The sequence below is a fragment of the Acomys minous genome (genome assembly GCF_964271855.1).
Source record: "Acomys minous genome assembly, chromosome: 6".
NCBI lineage: Eukaryota > Metazoa > Chordata > Mammalia > Rodentia > Muridae > Acomys > Acomys minous.
This window is the reverse complement of record NC_140487.1, coordinates 38967958-38988259: the sequence shown is the minus strand read 5'-3', so window position 1 is coordinate 38988259 and position 20302 is coordinate 38967958. Positions and strand designations below refer to the sequence as shown.

Here is a 20302-nt window from a genome sequence, read left to right as displayed (position 1 = left end):
TAATTCAAGAGTCGGGTTGGGCATCTCACGACATCTGGCATGATTTTTTATGATATAAATCTTCAATAAATACCGGGAGGACTTAGACATTAAAGAGAAGATACTCCAGAGAGGGGTTAAAGGGAGTCTACAATCCACCAAAGCAAAGTCCACCGCCAGAGGGACCTTCAAGACTAAGGTCTCCTTTTTGCCCAGGTGAACTGGAGAAAGAACAGAGCTCTCAAATCGGCAGTGTCGTGACTGTAGGCGTTCTCTAGAGAGGGTGGCTGGCCTTGGTCAACCAAACGAAGTGACACAATCCCTCTCTCTGGGAACTGGAGGGGACGAAGATTGTCAAGAACCCGGAGTCTCTGGGCCAGGCGGGTCGAAGGACCAGGGCACTGCACCCCGCAGTTGCCGTTCCTGCAAAGAAAAGCTCTGGGTACGTATGCGGCTTGTCACCTCCTGGGTGCGCAGTGTGAGCCCGAAAATATCCTCGTGGTAGCGCTGCTGATCCTGCGGGGAGGAAAAAAAGGTCAGTGCATCAGAATCCGTACAGGAGCTGCCAGACCTATCTTCGCCGGGTCCCGGGTCCCTGGCCCGCCCCTTCGCACCCGCAGCACGCCGATGACGTCACCGGCTTCATCCAGCTCCATGTCGCCCTCTGTCGCCAGAATTCGCTGCACGGTTTGCAGGACGCTAGTTGCCATAGTTACATCTCCGCAGACAAACATGTGTCCTTGCTCGAGGCACAGCACGCGGTGAACCTCCGCTGCCAGCTCTGTCCTCAGGAGGTCTTGCACGTAAATCTGAGGGCGGGAATTGCTGTGAGAACACCCAGGCCAGGGTGGGATGGGGGATGGAGGGGCGGGGTTTGGGAAGAGCCCCCTGCAAGGTCAAGCCATCTCTACACCCGCCCTGATACCTTGGGGCTGCCAGGATCCCTGGAAAAGGCGGTGAGGACTTGGCCAAACACCCCGCGCTGTTGGGCATCCAGTACCTCATCCCGGTAGAGATGGTCGAGTTGGGAACATCGGCAGCCAAACACCAAAGTCATGGGGGCAGGCTGCAGCCCTGTGAACAACACGGAGGTTTGGGAAGACCCCCTTCCTCTGGAACAGTCCTGGCACCTCCAGGCCACTCTTGCCCAGGGTGCCAGGCAGCCTCCGGGTTGGAACAACCACTATGTTGACTGTTCAGCCTTTAGGAGCAAATAAGATGTACCCAGACCCTGGCACATCTCTGATGTATAGAAGGAAACTGCTGTGCCGACTCAATTCTATGCCCGTGGCCTTGTGTGACACCCCAGGTCCTCTTCCTTGTTCCAACCCGTATTCTTGATTGACACTTCCGTGCCTGACCTGAACACCCTATCAGTTTTTAGATTGGGTCGCTGTAGATGAGTTCTGACGTAGATCGACCTGGAGCTGTCTCCTGTCTGAATTCCTGGTCTATCCCTCCCTTCTCGATCCTCAATCCATTTCAGATATGCCAAGGGACCACCAGGAAGGGTGACAAACAGGACCCAGCATTTGTCTCTCCTCCCTTCCTCATTAAATTTCTTTTCACCTTTGGTCCTAGTTTCTTTTATGGCCATGTCTTCCAGCGTCACTCCTTTTCTCCTTGGCTCCCTTCTGACTTCCAGGTGCACCTTTACCCCAGACTCACCTTTGATCTCAATGTCATGTAATCGTTCCTGCCAGAATCCCCGGAAAGGTGCAATACCAGTGCCTGGGCCCACCAGGATGCAGGGCAAGTTAGGATCAGGTGGCAGCCGGAAGGAGGGAGCCCTATTCAGAGAGAGTCCGTTAAGACCCCTTTGCACAGGGCTTGGTGGCACGCCTTTAATCCCAGCACTCTGGAGGCAGAGGCAAGCGGGTTCCTGTGAGTTCGAGGCCGGCCTGGTCTACAAAGTGAGTCCAGGGCAGCCAAGGCTAACAAAGAGAGAGCCTGTCTTGAAAAAACAAACAAACAAACAAACAAACAAACAAACAGGCCCCTTTGCTTCACCCATGACACAGCAACCAGGCTATGGCTATATAGACAGGAAAGCCTAAGGCTCAATGACAAATGCATCCCTTTCTTTTTGTTTTAGTTTTTTTCAAGGCAGGGTTTCTCTCTGTAGCCCTGGCTGTCCTGTACTCACTATGTAGACCAAGCTGGCCTCCAACTCAGAGATCTGCCTGCCTCTGCCTCCAAGAGCTGGGATTAAAGGTATGTGCCACAACTGCCAGGCTGGGGTGTTTTTTTGTTTTTGTTCTGTTTTGTTGAGATAGGATCTACCTATACAATCCTGGTTGGTCTGGAATTCTCTTTGTAGACCAGGCTGGCCTTGAACTCGCAGAGATTTGCTTGTTTCTTCCTTCCAAGTGTGGGGAATGTACCACCATGCCTGATAGAAGCCAAGCCTTTTTTTCCCCTCCCATGACAGGGTTTCTCTTTGTAGCCTTGCCTACCCTGGACTCACTTTGTAAGACCAGGCTGGCTTTGAACTCACAGAGATCCACCTGCCTCTGCCTCCTGAGTGCTGGGATTAAAGGCGTGCGCCGCCAAGCCTTTTAACATAGGCTGCAACCAACGACACGAAGAGGCATGCATGGGCCACACTTGCACATAGCAGCAGGGCTCCTGTGTAATCCATGTTGGTGCTGGTAGCTGTGGTTTCAGGGGCAGGACACTACACCAAGCTGCTGAGCCAAAGCTCAGCCATAGTCATGAAGTGACCCAGGGACCAACCCACCGGTCTTTCCAGGGTTCCAGTAATTACCAGCAACTCTGTGGAATGCCCACCCCACCCCCACCCCCCCAACCACCATGTATACTCCGCATTCATCCCTATCACGAATGGAGCTCATTCTCACCCCTGCCTGGACACAGCCAGTCTTTCCGGGTTGCCCTTCCCTACCCCAGAGGGCCTCACTTACCCTCTGATGAAGCAGGGCACCAGGTCTCCTGCCTTGAGCTGGCTCAGCCATGTGGAACAGACACCATAATGCAGAGGGCCCAGGCCATCTAGGGGTTAGGAGGAGAAGTCATTCAGAGGCCCGTCTTAGTCTTGCCAAGCCCAGGCTCTTCCTGCTCCCGGCCTCACCCTGGCTTCTGTATGCCAGCACAGCTACGGTGAGGTGGATCTCTCCTGGGTGGGTGCTGGGTGCTGAGCTGACAGAGTAGTACCGGGGCTGGAGCAGGGGCAGCTGGGTGAGGATCAGCGGGGCAGGCAGTGCCACTGAGGGGAACTGCTCCAGCACCTCTAGCAGCGTGGGGCAGCGGAACCACTTCCACTCTTCGTAGCGCCGAGGGTCCTGGGGGAGGGGGCAGATGTGCTGAGCTGAGAGCCCCTCCCCGCACAGTTCTCAGAGTGACCCCTACCTAGCTGAGCTTCCTTTGCATTCATCCATGCTCAGTTCAGGCCAACACACTCCCCTTGAAGACCCTCATCACCAAGAGAAGAACCAGTCAGCCTGGAAACAGGTCTTAAAGCACCAGCGCATGTTGGCCAGGAGAAGCAGGGTCAGAGGATCTGGCGTGCACGGCAGACTTCCTGCTACAGAGTATCCCCCAACTCAGCCTTCTCTAGTGTAGCCCCAGGGTCTCCCCACGGCATGGCCCCCACCTGGCTGAGGGCCTCTAGCTCCTGCTGTTCGCTGGATTCTTCTGCCAGTGTGCTGAGCAGTCGGAGGAGGCGAGGGCTGGGCGGGGAAGTGATGTCCAAGAAGAAGGTGAGAGCCTGGCGCAGCGTACATGGGGGAAGCCGGGGGTCCCGCACCCAGCCGGGGGGAGGGCCACCTGAGAGGGTGCACAGGGAACACTGAGCTGGTGTTCACTTTGGGGGAACTGACCGAAGCGTTACTGTGTCTAACCGGAAAATTTGTCCTTGAATGGTGCCATGGGCTTGTCTGTGCAGTCCTGGTATGTTTGGTAAACCCTGGCTGGACTAGGTTTGTCCGATTTCCTCTGCCCTCAACCCCATCAAGTTATTGTAACTGCAGGCATTGTTTTGGAAGAAGATAGGCCAAGAACGGAAAAATTAGACTGTGGGGAGGTGGTGGTGATGGGAGGCTTTTAGGGTGTTTGGTGGGTTCTGGGAAACAAGGCCATCCTGGCTAGAGTGGCAGCAAGGTCCTGGTAACACCAGGGTGTGAAGCAGGGCGGTTTTGCACCGTTCACACTGAGCACCATGGTGTGCTGGGCCAGAGGTGCAGCAGGCACCTCCTCGCCCAGCCCAGCCCCCAGTCCTCACCAGGGCTCCCCTTCTCCAGTTGCTCCACAGCCACAGGCTCTGTGGGTGGTGGAGGGTCCTCCACTCTGCTCAGCAGCGCCTCCACTAGGCCGGGTCGGTTTGGTGGGCACACACCTATGTGGTCCCCTGGCTGGTACTGCAGTCCCTCCTGACCTCCAGTGTCCAGCCGCACCAGGATTGTGGCTCGGCTACAGGTGTGAAGAGAGACAGTCATTGAGGTCAGAGAATGGCAAGGAGGAAGGAAAAATGTGGGAGAAAGAGGGTGCTAGGTTCTGATGAAGAGGGTCCCTCTTAGTGAGGAGAGTGGGGTGAGCCATATTCCTCACGTAGATTTGCTGCTCTGTAGGTTTTCCACCGAGAGGACTGTAGCCTGGAACATCTTCCGCCTGTGCACGTGGCTCAGCCCTGGGGAGCAGGAGGATAACGGAGCCTGTGAGGGAGAATCCTAGGACCAACCCCCCCCCCCCCACACACACACACTCAGCAAGGTTGGGTTACCATCTGGGCTGTACCTGGTAGCAATTGCAGGCTCTCAGCCTGGGTACTCAGCCGGTACCTCTGGCGCTTCCAACTGCGCTTGGGACTGAAGATGTCTCGAGCAGCAGCTTTGGCATCTTCTCCCACACAGAAGGTTTCACAGGCGGCCTGAGTGGGTGAGTGGGTGAGGATCTAAGGCTGCTTGCCTTCAGGGAGCCCCGGGGAGAAGTGGAGTGTGTGTGTGTGTGTGTGTGTGTGTGTGTGTAGGGAGGTAGGGCTGGACCTGCCAGAGAAGTGGAGTGTGTGTGTGTGTGTGTGTGTGTGTGTGTGTGTGTGTGTGTGTAGGGAGGTAGGGCTGGACCTGCCAGAGAAGTGGAGTGTGTGTGTGTGTGTGTGTGTGTGTGTGTGTGTGTGTGTGTGTGTGTGTGTAGGGAGGTAGGGCTGGACCTGCCAGCTGCCCAACCCAGCCTGGCAACCGGTGAGAGGGCGGGAGAAATGATAAGAGCCTGAGGCCCCGGCTCCAGCTGGCTACCATACCTTATTTCCTAGCTCATTTGGCTGCTCTCATAGGGATCCTGACTTGTCACACCTGCCGGGTGCCTGTCTGATGAGTCCTGATCCCATGTCCCTGGGAGCACAGCTGGGCATATAAGTAGCTCAATGAAGGCAGCTCTGAGCTCAGATGTGTGCGTTTGGATCCTCATCTTATGTGTCTGTTTCTCATCTTGATCCCTCATAAGGTTCCGGAAATGATTAAATAAAATACTTTCGTTTTCAGAGGCAGGATCTTTTGTAGGCCAGGCTGGCCTCCAACTTGCTATGTAAGAAAAGATGGCCTTGAACTTCTAATCCTCCTGCCTCCGCCTCACAAGTGCTGAGCCACAACTCTTGGAGTTTTGTTTTTTTTTTTTTAGTACCAAGGGCTGAACCGCGGCCTTAGTGAGTGCATGCTGGGTAAGCACTTAGCATTTGAGCTACGCTCTCAGCCCTACTTGAGTACTTTATGGAAAGCGCTTAGCACAGTGTGTGCAGAGGGCCAGAGATATCTTACTCTGGGAGGTGTAGGGAACTTGCTCTATCTGTCTGCTTCTGGTCAGGGGTAAGCAGACTAGCAGCTTGCTGTCCCAGCCTTGAGATCCAGAGCTCCCCCTGATGGGCTGGGTTCTATCTCCAGGCTGTTACTTTTTTAGTGTGCACCCTTATATCCCTTCCTTCCTTGCTCTGTGATAGGCTGGGTCCTATCTTCAGCTTTACTGTTTCTTTTCTAGTGTGTGCAACCTTATATCTCTTCCTTCCTTCCTGGACCCTCTCCCTTCCTTCCGATCCCTACTGCTGCGGTCCCGGTGAGCCTGTCTTCCTGCTAGCTCTCACTTCCATCTGCCTGCGGCACCACAATTGTAAAACATCACGTGTGGTCTCCCCCTGCTCAGAAACTTCCAGCATCAGCATCTCCATTTGTCTATGTTCTCGGGCTCTTACCTCTTACTCCCTATTTCTCTTTTCTCAATCTTGACCTTCTCCTTCTAAGCAAACTCTCTGGTTCCCCCACCTCCAAAGAAGGCCGCTTCTAGCCTTGGGTCCTGACTGGCTGAAGCTGAGTCCCAGATGGATGCACAGATGTGGGGACTTCCCTCACTGAGTGAGAAGTGTCTGTTTGAGAGGAATGCCCCGAGGAGGCGCCCTGGGATACTTCTGTGTCTAGAACCAGCTCTCTAGGCTGGGCACCTGGCTTGTCTCCAGCCCACTGGAGCTCCTACTGGCCTCAGCTTCAGCTCTGACCTCTGACTGACCCTCTGGGCCCTCCCTTTCTTCTATCTTTCCTGCCTTGGGTAGGGGCCCTGATGCTCCTACTCTTAGCACCAGCTTATGACGGTGGCCCCACCTCTTCTCTTCTGCTGTGTTTCCAGGTTGGCACGGCATCACCTATTGTCCACTAGTTGGGGCTGATCCCAGAAGGCCTGGCTATGGAGTGGCAAAATGAGGGCAAATTTGGGGAAGGCACGAGGAGGAATGGCCAGACAGCCAGACTAGGAAGTCAGCGAGCCTCTAGCCTCAGCATCTCAGGTGGATTGGAGGCAGAACACAGGGCGGACCCAGGTCAGATCCAGCGCACTGGGAGCTCACCTGGAAGGCTGCCTGGGCCCAGCCTCGGAAAGCCTCCTCCTGGCCACAGAGCTCATCACCCTGGCCCAGCTGCAATAGGCGTTCTCCACCCAGCTCCTCAAGTCTCGTGTCCACCGCCCGAGCAAAGGCACAGAAGTGGGGGTACGCTCGGGAGCCCAGCCCAAACACACAGAACCTGTGGTACAGGAAGCCGTTGCTGGAGCCCCCTGGCCAGCCCATGTCTACCTACCCAGGTGGTTTGCCCTTCTCACTCGCCCTCCTTAGTGAGGACCCCCAACCTGAGGGTGCCCAGGGCCCCTGCACTGTCTGTGTTACTAGACTCCTTCCTCTTGCGCCGCCAAGAAGACACCAGTGGGTCTGAGCAGGAGACACTGTTGAATCGGATTTTGTAACTCCTGGCAAGAGAGGATAAAGACAGGGTGTCTGTCACCAGGAGCTGGAAACTTGGCCCCGACCCAGCCAGGGAATAGTTTCAGGGTGTTTGTTCCTGGGGCGGGAAGGGTTGTGATGGTGGTAGGGGTCTGCTCTGCCTCTCGACCTGGAGTGCACTTCAGGGTTGTAGAGGGGAGTCCTGGGCCTGGAAGTGATCAGGTCCCCAGAGAAGGAGGGCCCTTCTGGCACGGGCCTGGTGCCCAGGCCTCACGCTCTCTGCTTTCCAGCTTGTTGGGAAAGACTTGGGAGATCGGGCTAGGTCCCTGGGACCTCCCCTTTAGCGTCTCCAAATGCCTCTTGTCCCATGTCCCCAAGCCCACTCACTTGTGCTGTTCAGGCCGCGGGGAGCTGTTGTAGGGGCCTGACATCTCCATCAGTGCTGCCGCGAAGCTCTGCAGGGGAAGAGGCCACATTGTGGTTAGCTTTTTTTTTTTATACTGCCCAGGAGCCTGAAACCAGGCTGGCCGGCCCTTACCATTCCTTATTAGTGACTTCTGCTTTGAAAATGCAAAGGCGCTGGACGTGGTGTCGCATGCCTTTAATCCCAGCACTCGGGAGGCAGAGGCAGGTGGATCTCTGTGAGTTCGAGGCCAGCCTGGTCTACAAAGTGAGTCCAGGACAGCCAAGGCTACACAGAGAAACCCTGTCTCGGAAAACAAAACAAAACAAAACAAAAAAGAAAAAAGAAAAGAAAATGCAAAGGCTTGACTTTTTGAAAAGCTGCACTACAGAGGTGTATAGAACCCAGCCTTATTCTCTCTTGGGACTTAACCCTGTGCGTGTGCACTACTGACAGGTGGAAACATCCTCTGTCTGTATCAGTGAGCATGCACACTTTGGCTCATAGTGGGGTTACATCCCAACACACCTACTGTAAGCCGGAAAGGTTTTAACAGAGCCTCAGCAGGCCCTTCACCCTTCTCTCCCACATCAAAACTCAAGTTTTGTTTTGTTTTGTTTAAAAAATAGAAACAATGTAATTCTTGCTTGCCTTTTGTTTGTTTCAGACAGACTTTCTTTGTGCAGCCCTGGCTATATTGGAACTTGCTCTGTAGACCAGACTGGCCTTGAACTCACAGAGATCCTCCTGCCTCTGTCTCTCAAATGCTGGGATTAAAGGCGTGCGCCACAGCTGCCTCCACCGCTGCGAGCTCTTGCTTGCTTTTCATCAGTGGCCCACTGTGGACATCCTTTTAGGCCAACACTCTGTCTTAGCCTCATTCTCTTTTTTGAGCTTTATTTATTTTATGCACATGAGTGTTTAGGCTGCATGGATGTCTGTACATCATGTGTTTGCCTAGCAACCATGGATGCCAGAAGAGGGTATCAGATCCCCTGGAACTGGAGTTACAGATGGCTGTGAGCCTCCTTGTGGGTGCTGGGAATCACACTGGGGTCCTCTGGAAGAGCAGTCTCAACTGCTAAGTCATCCCTCCAGCCCCTTGACCTCATCACTCTTTACGATGGCTACATCCTAGTTCTCCGCTTGCCTGTATGGAGCTCTATGGCTTCCCTGTGACAGGAGGACACTGGGTAGCATATGAAGAGTTCTCCAACGTCCTCACACACAGGCCATGCGTCCCTGTATGGCTCACTCAGGTGGTCTTCAGAGGTGGGGTGGCTGAGTGATGAAGGGCTTTATAAACTGAGTGCTCGTGCCAGGTGTAGTGGTACATACCTATAATCTCAGCAGGTGGATCTGTTTGAGTTTGAGGCCAGCCTGGTCTACATAGTGAGTCAAGGTTACATCCTGAGGTTGCCTTTGTGTCTCACACTATTCTCCTGATCGAGCCGACCCCTGGGTTGTTTGCCTGGTTTTGAACTTCAGACAAAGTGGGCTCTACCATGTGTTCACTGCCTGCTTTCACTCTTCATCTGTATTGTGTATTGTATTTTGTTCACACAGCTGTATTGCACGTGAGCTTATCACTGTTTATCCAATCTACTGTTGATTGACACTTGAATTGTTTCCAGTGTGAGTGTTATGAACAATGTTGCTATAAATATTTCTTGTCCATATCTTTGGTGTATATACTCTCTTTTCTGTGGGATATATTCCTGCATTTCTTCCTTTAAAAATTGGGGGCTAAAATTGAAATGCTCACATCTCAGAGGTATAGTTTAATCCGACCATTTGCCTTTTCTTTCTTTCTTCCTTTTCTTTCTTTCTTTTCCTTTCTTTCTTTTTAGTTTTTTGAGACAGGGTTTTTCTGTGTAGCCTTGGCTGTCCTGGACTCACTCTGTAGACCAGGCTGGCCTTGAACTCACAGAGATCCACCTGCCTCTGCCTCTGAGTGCTGGGATTAAAAGCATGTGCCGCCACGCCTGGCTGACTTTTTCTTAAAGGACAAAAAGTTAAACTTACATTTTTCCTATTACCCAACAATTCCACTCCTGGGTATTTATCCAAGAGAAATGAAAACATAAGCCCACAAAAGCCTGCTACAAGAATATTCTTAGCGGTTTTATTCATAATAACCCCAACCTGGAAAGAGTCCAAGTGTCTATCAACAAAAGCGTGGATAAACAAGCTAGGGTTGTTCACACTGTGACCGCCACTCAGCAGGGAAAAGAAAGTTCTGAATCAAGGATAGGGACCAGCCTGGAAAACAGGCTGAGAGGCTGAAGCACTGCCCTGATGCTCTTAAGCAGGCGAAAGCCTCCTGTCAGACAGGAGACCCACTTAGAGAAACCACTGCGCTTTCCAGGATGAACTGCTCTGTGCCTTGTTAGGACTGTAGGTCACACATCACTTTTATGCTAAAAAGCTAAACCACAGTGCCACTTATGGCTTGAGTGTGTGTCCCTCCAATCTTGTGTTAATGACATTTGGAGGCCAGACCTTTGGAGAGCGTTGGGTTGGCGGGCTCTGTGTTTGTGAGTAGTTTAATCCACTCATGGATTAGTGGATTAACGGGCTGTACCGAGGAGCCCTGTTATAAAAGCAGCCCTCTCTAGAGCACTCCCACTCTCTCATCCACCACGTGATGCCCTTCGCATGCAGGTCATGACGCACAGGGAGGTCCCACCAGATGCTGAGACAGGTGTTTGGGCTTTTTATTTGCGTTTAATTTTTTTTTTATAGCTTTTGTTTGTAACTTCTTTGTGCCTGTGCCCATGTGCGTGCTTGCATATGTGCCATGACACATGTATAGGGGTCAGAGGAAAACTCGCAGGATTTGGTTCTGTCTCTCTATTACCTAGGCTCTAAAGATGGTTCTAAGGGCCTCAGGCAGGGCAGCAAGTGCCTTTTCCTGCTGAGCCAGCTCATCCCACCTGGGCCTGTTTTTGTTTGCTTGTTTGTTTGTTTTGTTGAGACAGAGCCTCCTTATGTAGATAAGGCTAGCCTGAGAGCCTGAGCTCCAGCAGCCTCTGTCTCCCTAGTCCCAGGATCAAAGACATTCCTGTGTTAGGTCTCCTCAAGCCCAGACTGGCCTTAAACGCACAACATATCGGTAGATAACCCTGAACTCTTGAGCCTCCTCCTTGTGCCTTTCAAGTGCTGGGATTATATATGATAGCCCACCTGGTACATGCTGGGCTTTTTGTTTGTTTTTACAGCCGGTTGGAATTCAAGCTCGCTGTGGGTATTTAACTTTGGATTCGAGAGGAGGGACTCAGCGCTCATAAGGGACCTAATACTTGAAGTTGGAACAGATGAACAGGTAGAAATGCATCAAACTTGGGGTACAGAGACATTCCATGGGAAGGTAAATGGTTAACTGGAAGGCATTGATGGCCTCAGTTTTTGTCTCTTATAAGACATGTTGCAGGGGCTGGAGAGATGGCTCAGCGGTTAAGAGCACTGGCTGCTCTTCGAGAAGTCCTGAGTTCAATCCCCAGCAACCACATGGTAGCTCACAACCACCTATGATATGATCTAATGGCAGAGCACTGTATACATAATAAATAAATCTTAAAAAAAAAAAAGACATGTTGAACATGGGACTCGATTTAATCTAGGCTAGCATCCAGAGAGTTTGCATGTTTCCTGTCAGAGAAAAAAAAAAAGCGGGGGGAGGGAGTTAAAATACTAAAGTGAGCGGTTTTTCTCAGCTGTCAAGACCTAGAAGCTCTCTTCGGTCAGCCAGTGTCTTCCGCATAGGAAAGAATTGCACGGATAATAGAGATGGCGGAGGACACAGGGATCAAGGTTCCCAGCAGCCAGTTCATGTTCCCATGAGGAAGTGGGGCTGGTTCAGATATTAATTTTCCATCCTGGTGTATCTGAATGAGTGTGTGTGTGTGTATGTGTGTGTGTGTGTGTGCATGAGTGTCAGTGTGTGAGTGCCAGTGTGTGTGTGCACATGAGTATCAGTGTGTGTGAGTGTGTGTGTGTATGTGTGTGTGTGTGTGTGTACCTGTGTCCACCTGTCCAGCTGTTCCTGTTGGAGGCTTTTCTCATTCTCCCCCTCTGGAAAGCCTTACCTCGCCATTCTCCGGGGGATCCCCATTCCCGAATGTGCTGGTCACCACCAACACCAGTGCCTCGTGCTCTAGGGATACCACATCGTACTCGTCCATGCACAGGACCTGCAGTGAGGAGAGGGCTGTTAGGACTTGTCTCCCTGCTGTCCCTGTCCTCCTCACTTCGGCCACCTTGGCCAGATAAGGCCCGATTGGACCCTGAATCCTTGTAGCTTGTAGCTTTTTTGTGTGTGTGAACCCTGGCTTATTTTTTGGGGGATGGTGCCTCATGTAGCCCAGGTTAGCCTTGAACTCATTATGTAGCCAAGGATGACCCTGAACCCTTGATCCTCTTGACTCTACTGCCCAAGTGTTGGGATTACAGGTATGTGCCACATGCTGGACTTGAACCCTTAGCCCTCTTGTCCTATAGCCATCTGTGAAGAGGTAGACAGAGGCTTTCTTTTTTTTTTTTTTAACCCCCTACCTCTCAGGCCTCAGTCCTACCCTCGGATCAAACGCCTTCCGGAAGAGCCTCCCCAGCTGCTGTGCGTAGCTCTGGGCCCGGCCAGTCTCAGAACCATACAGGATCGTCGCCTTCACGCGCTTCGCCATCACTGTGCCCATGAGTGAGGCAGAGATCTTCACTGCACTGCAGGCAAGGGTAGGGTGAGGGCATCCTGGGTGCACAGAGGCCAGACCTCCTAGGTAGGGGTCCAGACCTCATAACTGCAAAGACTTGGGGTACTACTACTGGGCTCATTCCCCTAGAGTATGGGGAAGAGGCACAGTCCCACGGTACCCACTTGGCTACTTCCTTAAAGGTCTTCTTCCTGGTGATACCCGCGCCCTTTGCTGCACTTCCCTTCCAGGGGTCTGGCTGCAAAAAAGAGTTAGGGTGAAGAAGGAGGGTCATGAAAGATAAAGGGTAGCCGTTTCTGTGGGCTACCTAGAGTTTTACTAGGTGGGTAGGAGCCAGTTGGGTTGGGTACCTGGTAGCGGAAGGCTGGGGACAGGAAATAGTTGACCATCTCTTGATGGAAGACAGGAGTGAGGCTCCCTGAGATGGGGGGCACAATCCAGGCCCAGTCAGCTGGGCAGCCCCCTCTGGCCTTCTGCTCGTTCTCCAAGTGCTTCATGAAGGAGGCCGTGGCGGCATGGTGGTCCACAATGGTCACCTTGGCCAGCTGAGGTGGGAGCAGGAAGAGGCTGGGCTCAGAAATGGCCTAGAGATCCCACCTTCCCACCTTTCCTTTCTCCATCACTGTCAACCCAGCCTGTTCTGTGCCTCGTGGCCCCTCAGAGCTCCAGCAGACTGCATAGTCATGCTCCAAGTCTAACGGGCGAGAGCAGCTCTGATCTCTGTGCCTATGTGCCCTGTCACCAGTGCTGGCCGTTGAGATGAAGCACTGGGCCGGGCTGGAGAGATGGCTTAGAGGTTAAGAGCACTGACTGCTCTTCCAGAGGTCCTGAGTTCAATTCCCAGCAACCACATGGTGACTTACAGCCACCTATAATGGGATCTGATGCCCTCTTCTGGCCTGTAGGTGTACATGCAGGTATATATAATAATAAATAAATCTTAAAAAAAAAAAAAAGAAGAAGAAGAAGAAGCACTAGGCCACATTCTCAAGTCCTCTCTTAACTCTTTGACCCCACAGTGGTTTCACCAGGCACCGGTTTCCTCAAACCGCACCCCACCACACACACACTGTATTATGACACTCCTGTACCCAGCATGTTTTCTACCCAGTATTAGAGATTGCGGATGCCGGTGGGTCCCACCATCTGCCCCGGGACCAATTACTGAGCAAGGTTGCTGCCAGGCACTTAGGGAACCTACTGTAACACCCAGGACAGTTCCTGTGTATCCAGAGTTGCAGGCACAGTGTGCCATAAGACACATGGGTCATAGCGCATCTCAACTCCACTCGGTGTCTGTGTTCCTAACCCCACAGCTGGGCCTGTGTACCTGGTAACTGTGCAGTACAGCCACATTAATTTCCACTGCTGCCTTGTCTTTCCACAGTGACGAGGTTGTCCGGGTGTCTAGATCCATGCAGACAGCCACATCCTGGGTCAAGTTGGACAGGGTAGGAACAGAAGCACCAGGGAGGAAGGGAGGAGGAAGAGGAGGGAGGGAAAGGAATACTAGCTTGGGTCAGTGTTTTGCCCACAAAGGTACAATAGAACAGAGAGGGCAAGTCTTTCTCAGCCTGGGCCCTTCATTTCTTATCTCCGAAATGGATTGTAAACCTTTCTGAGACAAGAACCCCTTTGAGCCAGTCACGGTGGTTCAAGGCTATAATTCTAGCACTTGGGATGCCAAAGCAGGGAGATACCATACGTTCTGTGCCTGGCAAAACACACACACACACACACACACATACAGGCACACATGCATGCCTGCACGCAGATACTCACAAACACACACATGCACACCCACACATATACACATGCCCACACATGCATGCACACACAATGCACGCATGCACACACAATGCACGCATGCATGCATGCACACATACACTCACATACATGCTCATATACACACATGCATGCACACACACATACACATGCACATTCACACACACACATGCATGCATGAACATGCACATGTGTGCACCTCCCCACACACACTCCTTTGAGAATCTGACGAAAGCTATCCTTCACACACTTTCTTGCTTACTGAACCTTCTTCCCAGCTTTGTGGCTCCAGAGCTCACTCACATCCTTGGACCTGACTCGGCTCATACTTTCCCATGGCCAGCCTTCTGCATCAGGGTAGGAGTGGAATACAGCTTCATGTCCCCTTTCCTCAGGGTCCCCTCACCTCAAGTATGTTGTAGCGATGAGGGTCACACAGGTCTCTCATGCCAATCTCTGAGCTCATGTACCAGCCGCTGAAGGGGGCAGCGGGGAACTCCAGGCCCCCGATTTCTAACAGCATGTTGGATACTGCTGGGAGGGCATACCAGCGCAGGCCAAGGGCAGCGAACCACTCTAGCCTGAGGGCATTTGGGTTTGAATTAGCTTCTGTGGAGGATTGCCAGGCGTCCCTCACCATCCCCCCTCGTAGGGCTCTGGGTAGCCTCACTCCCACCCTTAGCCTTTCATGCTCACGTGGGGTGCTCCAGAGGCACCTCGAGGACCAGCTCTGGGGGCAGAGTGAAGAGTTCTGGGGGCTCATCGGGGGCCTGGAGCAGCAGTGGCAGCACGTCAAAGCGGCCATTTCCTGGGGTCCAGCCATGTTGGATACAGAGCTGTGGGAATTAGGCAGAGATGGGTTCAAGGGCTGTGACCCCTGGCTTTACCAGGAATCCTCTCCATTAGCCATACCCTGTTCTTTACCTTAGGGAGTCCTCAGGGGCTGGGTCTCTATGCAAAATGGAGGACCCTGTTCTTGTGGTCAAGGCTTGCCTGGAACTCCTAACCCTCCTGCTTTGACCTCTCAAGTCAAGGATTATTATTATTATTATTATTATTATTATTATTATTATTATTATTATTATTATTATTATTATTTTGGTTTTTCAAGACAGGGTTTCTCTCTGTAGCCTTGACTGTTCTGGACTCACTTTGTAGACCAGGCTGGCCTCGAACTCACAGCAATCCGCCTGCCTCTGCCTCCCAAGTGCTGGGATTAAAGGCGTGTGCCACCACCGCCTGGCCTCAAGTCAAGGATTATAGGAGTGCACCACCATTCCTGCCTTCCCATCTTTCATCTCGAAAGGTCCCCTCTTCCTGCCCACTGACCTCTGTATCCCAATGCAGTATTCCCTGGTTCCCTATGCTCACAAGCCTTGGTTCCCACTTGTGATGGCTACTCTTGGTTGTCAATTTGACACACCCAGCAAGAGGAAACTGCAACTGAGGAATGGCCTCATCACCAGGTTGGCCTGTGGTCATATCTATGGAGGACTTTTGTTGATTCCTAATTGATGCGGGGGCCATGCCCACTAAGAGCAGTGCCATCCCATATAGCTGGGCCTGAGCTGTATATGGGAGGTAGCTGAGCAAGCCAGCAAACAGCATTCTTCCATGGTCTCTCCAGGTTCCTGCCTTGAGGTTCCTGTCTTGAGTTCCTGCTCTGGCTTCCTTCAGTCATGGAGTGTGAGTTTTAAGAGGAAAGAAACCCTTTCCTCTCCAAATTACTTTTGGCCAGTGTTTTATCACAGCAGTAGAAAGCAAAGTAGTACACCACCTCAGTGATCTCCACATTAGCGGGGTCCCCTCGCACAGAGCCATCTTGCTGCCTGTAGCCCGCATAGCGCACCAGCTGGCTGTTCCAGATCCGGAAGTCTCCCCGGCCAGGGCAACGCTGCGGGAACACTGTGATGGCTGAACTGACATTGGGGAAACGAAGCTGGTTAGAGGCCATTTACTGCTGCCTGGGGTGGGCTTGGGCCTGGGCTGGGCTCACTCACCGAAGATTGCCTCTGTTTGTTGCATACTTGATGTGGTTACAGATGTAGGTGAACATTTCCTGTGCAGTCCTGCAGTCCCGAGCATCGAATACCTGGGCTCAAAGCAGGTGGACCAAGGATATAGGAGAGAGAGAGAGAGAGAGAAAGAGAGAGAGAGAGAGAGAGAGAGAGAGAGAGAGAGAGAGAGAGAGATGAGGTTTTGAGTGCTAGCTCCAGAGGAGTGCTGGCATGGGGCTTTCTGGGAAGAAGGCCGGGTCTGCAAGAGCTACCTACTATCCATGTGACTTGTGCTCTCAACATTTATGCCCTACTGACTCTCATCTGTCTGGCACCGTGGCTTGCCCAGCTCAGCCTGATCTTCCCAGGACACATCTCCTCATCCCCTTCAGGGCAGCCTGGAAAACCAGCACTGAGGGTCACCTGCTCACTGCCGACAGGATGCGTGCGGAAGGTTCTTAGCTGATATAGACCCCACCTGTATGCCAAGGCAAGTGACCATCCTGCTCCCTTGAGCCAGCACAGTGATGGGAAGAGATGGCTGCATTGACGGCTCTAGGGACACCTGCCAGTGGTGTTCTGATACCAGGAGAAGGCTGGGCTGTGGGCGGTTGGGGGTGGGGGTGGGGTCCTACCCTGCCTGATGGAGGAGAGAACTTGTGACAGGGTAGGGGGTGGCAGTGGTTGGCCAGTGGCCAAGGGAGGGACATAGCATCGAGTGGAGCCTATTATGGGAGCTTTGATGGGTTAAAAGTTGAACTAAAGCTTTGAACCACTTAAAAGGGTTGGGCAAGCGGTAGACAGACTGTTCTTATTTTATTGGCGATGCCTTTGACATCATGGAACGTGTGGCTTTCTTCCACATTCTTTAGCGGCCACTGACGGCTCAGGAGGCCAAGGTCATGGAGTCAGTTCTCCTGTAAGCCCTTGGCTTTTCTTAGTGCCGGAGGCTGTTCCAGTAACCCTTAGGCAGAGGCCTTTCCACTGCCTTGCACCCACCCCTCAGGGGAACCTCAGGTGCCTCCTGGGTCCCTCCTCTCCCTGTTCAGTCCCCTGATACCCATCCTGGGCATGTGCCAACTGGTTATACCTGCAGCTTTCCCCACTGGATCCGGCCCACACAGCGGGGAGCATTGCGCCAGGCCTGCTTGGCCCCAAACACCAGCTCACTCTCCCGGAGCTGGTAGGTGCCTGTGGCTGCTACCTCAGACTCCACCTCCTGAAGTCGCTCCTCATGAGCCTGGGAACCACTCCTGGGGGGAAGGGAGGGCCTTGGTGTCAGGACAGTAAAAGGGGTGGGGAATAAAGTGTGGGTGGTGTTCTGGAGGCTTCTCCGCCCAGCACAGGGGGTGCCTGGGTGCAGGGGACACCCACCTTTTGATGGAGTTGTAGTACTGATTGATGAAGTCCCGGGCTTGACCTAATAGCTGCTCAGTGGGGGAAGGGCCCTGGGTGGGCCGGCTCTGTAACTTCCTTGGAAACACCAGGGATCCCAAGCAGCGTCTTGAGGTACAGGGCCCATCCTGGGCCAGAACAGAGCACACAGAGGGCAGGGTCAGCCCAGGGCACAAGGTGAGCTGTGGTCAGTAAGGACCAAGGCAGGTGGGAGCAGAGGGAGGGAGGTTTGGGAAAGCATGGGCTCAGATCATGGTTAAGAGTGGTAAGACGTAGCGCTTGAGGCTCAGGGCCACTGAAATCCTTGAAATGTTCTTTGACCCCTCTGGTCCTTCCCAGTTTTCACTACTCTTTGCAGATAAGGGTCAAGTCTAAACAAAGCAGAGCTTCCTCACTTGGACCCCCCCCCCTGCACCTGGGACACCTCCATCAACCTCCATCCCAACCCTAAAAATATGGGTAGGGCCCATCCTTACCTGCTGAGCCTGTGCACTGAGGGTGTCGTAGGTGATGCTGCCTACTTCCCAGTTCTTCACTCGAGGAAACTTGGGTCCTTCTGGAGGCCTGGTTAGTGGGGGGCTGTTAGGGATCAGGGGTACACAGAGTCATGGGAGAGAAGTTTGTTTCCTTTAGGCTTCCCCACTGCAGTTCAGGGCAACACTGTACAGCATCAATAAACCCCACAGGGCCATTGCCCACACCAGCTTCCTGGTATTTTCTGTCAGCTCTCACAGCAGCCTTAGGAGGTGGGCAGTGCCTTCTGTGCCCCTACTTACGAAGGCCTCAAGGTTCAGGCAAATGAAGTCTCTAGCCAGAGACTGTTACAAGTGGGAGCTCTGTTCTGAGCCAGTGTCTTGTTTCCAAGTGCTGGGCCATCCCTGACCACTCTCTCTAGGCATGGAGTGCTGGCCCAGACTGGTCCCCACTCCCTGCAGGGCGCCTATTTTCTCTCTCTCTCTCTCTCTCTCTCTCTCTCTCTCTCTCTCTCTCTTTTTTAAGACAGGGTTTCTCTGTGTAGCCTTGGCTGTCCTGGACTCGCTCTTTAGACCAGGCTGGCCTCGAACTCACAGAGATCTGCCTGCCTCTGCCTCCCGAGTGCTGGGATTAAAGGCGTGCGCCACCACGCCCAGCTTATTTTGTCCCTTTTACACCTGAGGTTCTTTTGGTTTGACGGTGTTTCCTAGCTTTACAAGTTGGAGGTTTAAATTCCGGTGAGGGAGTGGGTGGTCGGGGAGGTGACGGGGTGAATGGAGAGCTGTAGACCCCCGCGCAGGTGGACTGATAGTGCCTTAGTAATTAAAAAATAAAGATAGAAGAGCTTTTTTTGGCCTGCTTCCCTGTTCCAGAGGCTCACCTTGGGATGCCCATGCATCCCCTGAGATGCCTGCCACATGAGGTCCCCAGCAGAGCAGGTGCCTGTGCCATGTTCATAGATGTTCAGCTTTCTGAGCCATGACTGAAATAGCCTCTCTTTTGTGTGTGTTGCAGGGGCACGGGGATGGGGTGGGGTGGGGTGGGGTGGGGGTGGAGGGTGTTGAGGTAGGTCTGGCTGGCCTCAAGCTCCATGTAGCTGAGGGATGGCTAGAACTCCTGATCCCCTGCTTCTAACCCCCATCCCCGCCCACCAACTGCTGGGGTTATTGTCATGTGCCACCATGCTGGCTCCTAAGGCCCCATCCTTTGGGTTATCCTGTCTTAGGGATCGTATTTTGGTACCTGAAATGGGGCCTATTTGAGGGGCCTGAGCGGAGGGAAGGCCTCCCACAGGGATTCCTCTGCTCTGATTTTTGCTCCCCCGTTTGTACCCCTCTTGACAGCAACCATCGTGTGAAGGGAAGCCTGGGGCCTTATCACTTCCTCCCAGAAGCGCCTGCCTGCGCAGGAGGAAGGGAGGGACTTGGGGCCCTGGTGTCCCTGAGCAAGCGGCACTGGACCCTCAGGCTTGGCAGGAGCCCCTTGGCCTGACACCCCGCTGGCATTTTTTTCTTTTTGTTTCTTCCCTTCAGGACCTCGGGCCCAGCGGGAAAGAGGTTTTGAGGGCTAGGGCTGCGAGGCTGGCTGTGTGTGAGGAGGGAGTCCTGCAGCAGGGCTCTGCCTTAGCCTCATCCCAAGTGCTTGGCTCTCAGGCCCAGCTCTCCCCTGTTCTGTGAAACCCCACAGCTAGAATGCCCCTGCCCTGCTCCCGTCTTCTCTGGCTAAGTAACCATCACCACTGTTTGTAGGAGGCTTCCCAGGAACTAGAAACTTACAGATCCAAGATCGACTCGGAGGCTCAGAGAGCTTATTAGGTACAGTGTTTGAGTTCTTGACAATGGGGCCCAATTCTGTAGCAGGGCCCCTCATTTCCGCCTCTTGCCTATTACCTGATGGTCTTGCTCCTGGCTACTTCTCAGCCATGCAGCCTGGTTCTGTTCTGTTCACACTAGCAGCTTTTTGCATTGGTAGTTTGATCATTCTGGCTCTTCCCAGCTCTGGGCCTCAGCCCTCCATACAACCCCCTTTACTCACACATCTTACCTACTCATAGCCAAATGGCCCTCACCTGTGATCTGGTGCTGGTCCGGTCGCCGGGGATGGGGATGCTGGTGCCTGGCTAGGTTCTGGTGCTGAAGAGGCTGGACTCTGCTTGCCGCAGAGCCCTAGGCCCAGCCCAAGCCCTAGGCCACAGGGGGGCCCAGGCTCCTGGCCCACGCTCTTCAAGTTGCCCATGCCAGCTGCACCTCAACTCTGCTGGCTGCTCAGCAGAGTCCCTGGCCTTTTCCTTAGGAAGCAGGGAGGGGGTGGTGGGAGGGGGCTCTCAGATGCTGGCTCTCGCCCCGCCCCG

The 20302-nt window shown here is 53.3% G+C and overlaps 1 protein-coding gene across 1 annotated transcript; it reads right to left on the bottom strand.

The window, feature by feature from the left end:
- Window positions 1-33: 33 nt before the first annotated feature.
- NOS3 (nitric oxide synthase 3) lies at window positions 34-20227 on the bottom strand. Its single transcript, XM_084787709.1, has 26 exons — window positions 20021-20227; window positions 17955-18057; window positions 17458-17606; window positions 17174-17336; window positions 16087-16178; window positions 15864-16005; window positions 14783-14922; window positions 14493-14667; window positions 13632-13733; window positions 12652-12846; window positions 12466-12539; window positions 12167-12311; window positions 11681-11785; window positions 7577-7644; window positions 7099-7215; window positions 6821-6995; window positions 4732-4864; window positions 4546-4624; window positions 4220-4407; window positions 3593-3765; window positions 3071-3281; window positions 2904-2991; window positions 1648-1769; window positions 905-1053; window positions 594-788; window positions 34-495 (listed from the first exon to the last, which is right to left on the bottom strand). The coding sequence occupies exons 1-26, from the start codon at window positions 20185-20187 to the stop codon at window positions 334-336; spliced, it is 3612 nt and encodes a 1203-aa protein (XP_084643835.1). The 5' UTR covers window positions 20188-20227; the 3' UTR covers window positions 34-333.
- Between the last annotated feature and the right edge of the window lie 75 nt (window positions 20228-20302).

Bases quoted from the DNA above. Each gene is read 5' to 3' on its own strand.
- NOS3 (XM_084787709.1), bottom strand. From the start codon at position 20,187: ATGGGCAACTTGAAGAGCGTGGGCCAGGAGCCTGGGCCCCCCTGTGGC. The intron at 14,668-14,782 runs GTGAGCATGAAA...AAATGCCCTCAG, and splicing joins GTGCCTCTGGAGCACCCCAC to GCTAGAGTGGTTCGCTGCCC. The intron at 3,766-4,219 runs GTGAGGACTGGG...GCACCCTCTCAG, and splicing joins ACTGGAGAAGGGGAGCCCTG to GTGGCCCTCCCCCCGGCTGG.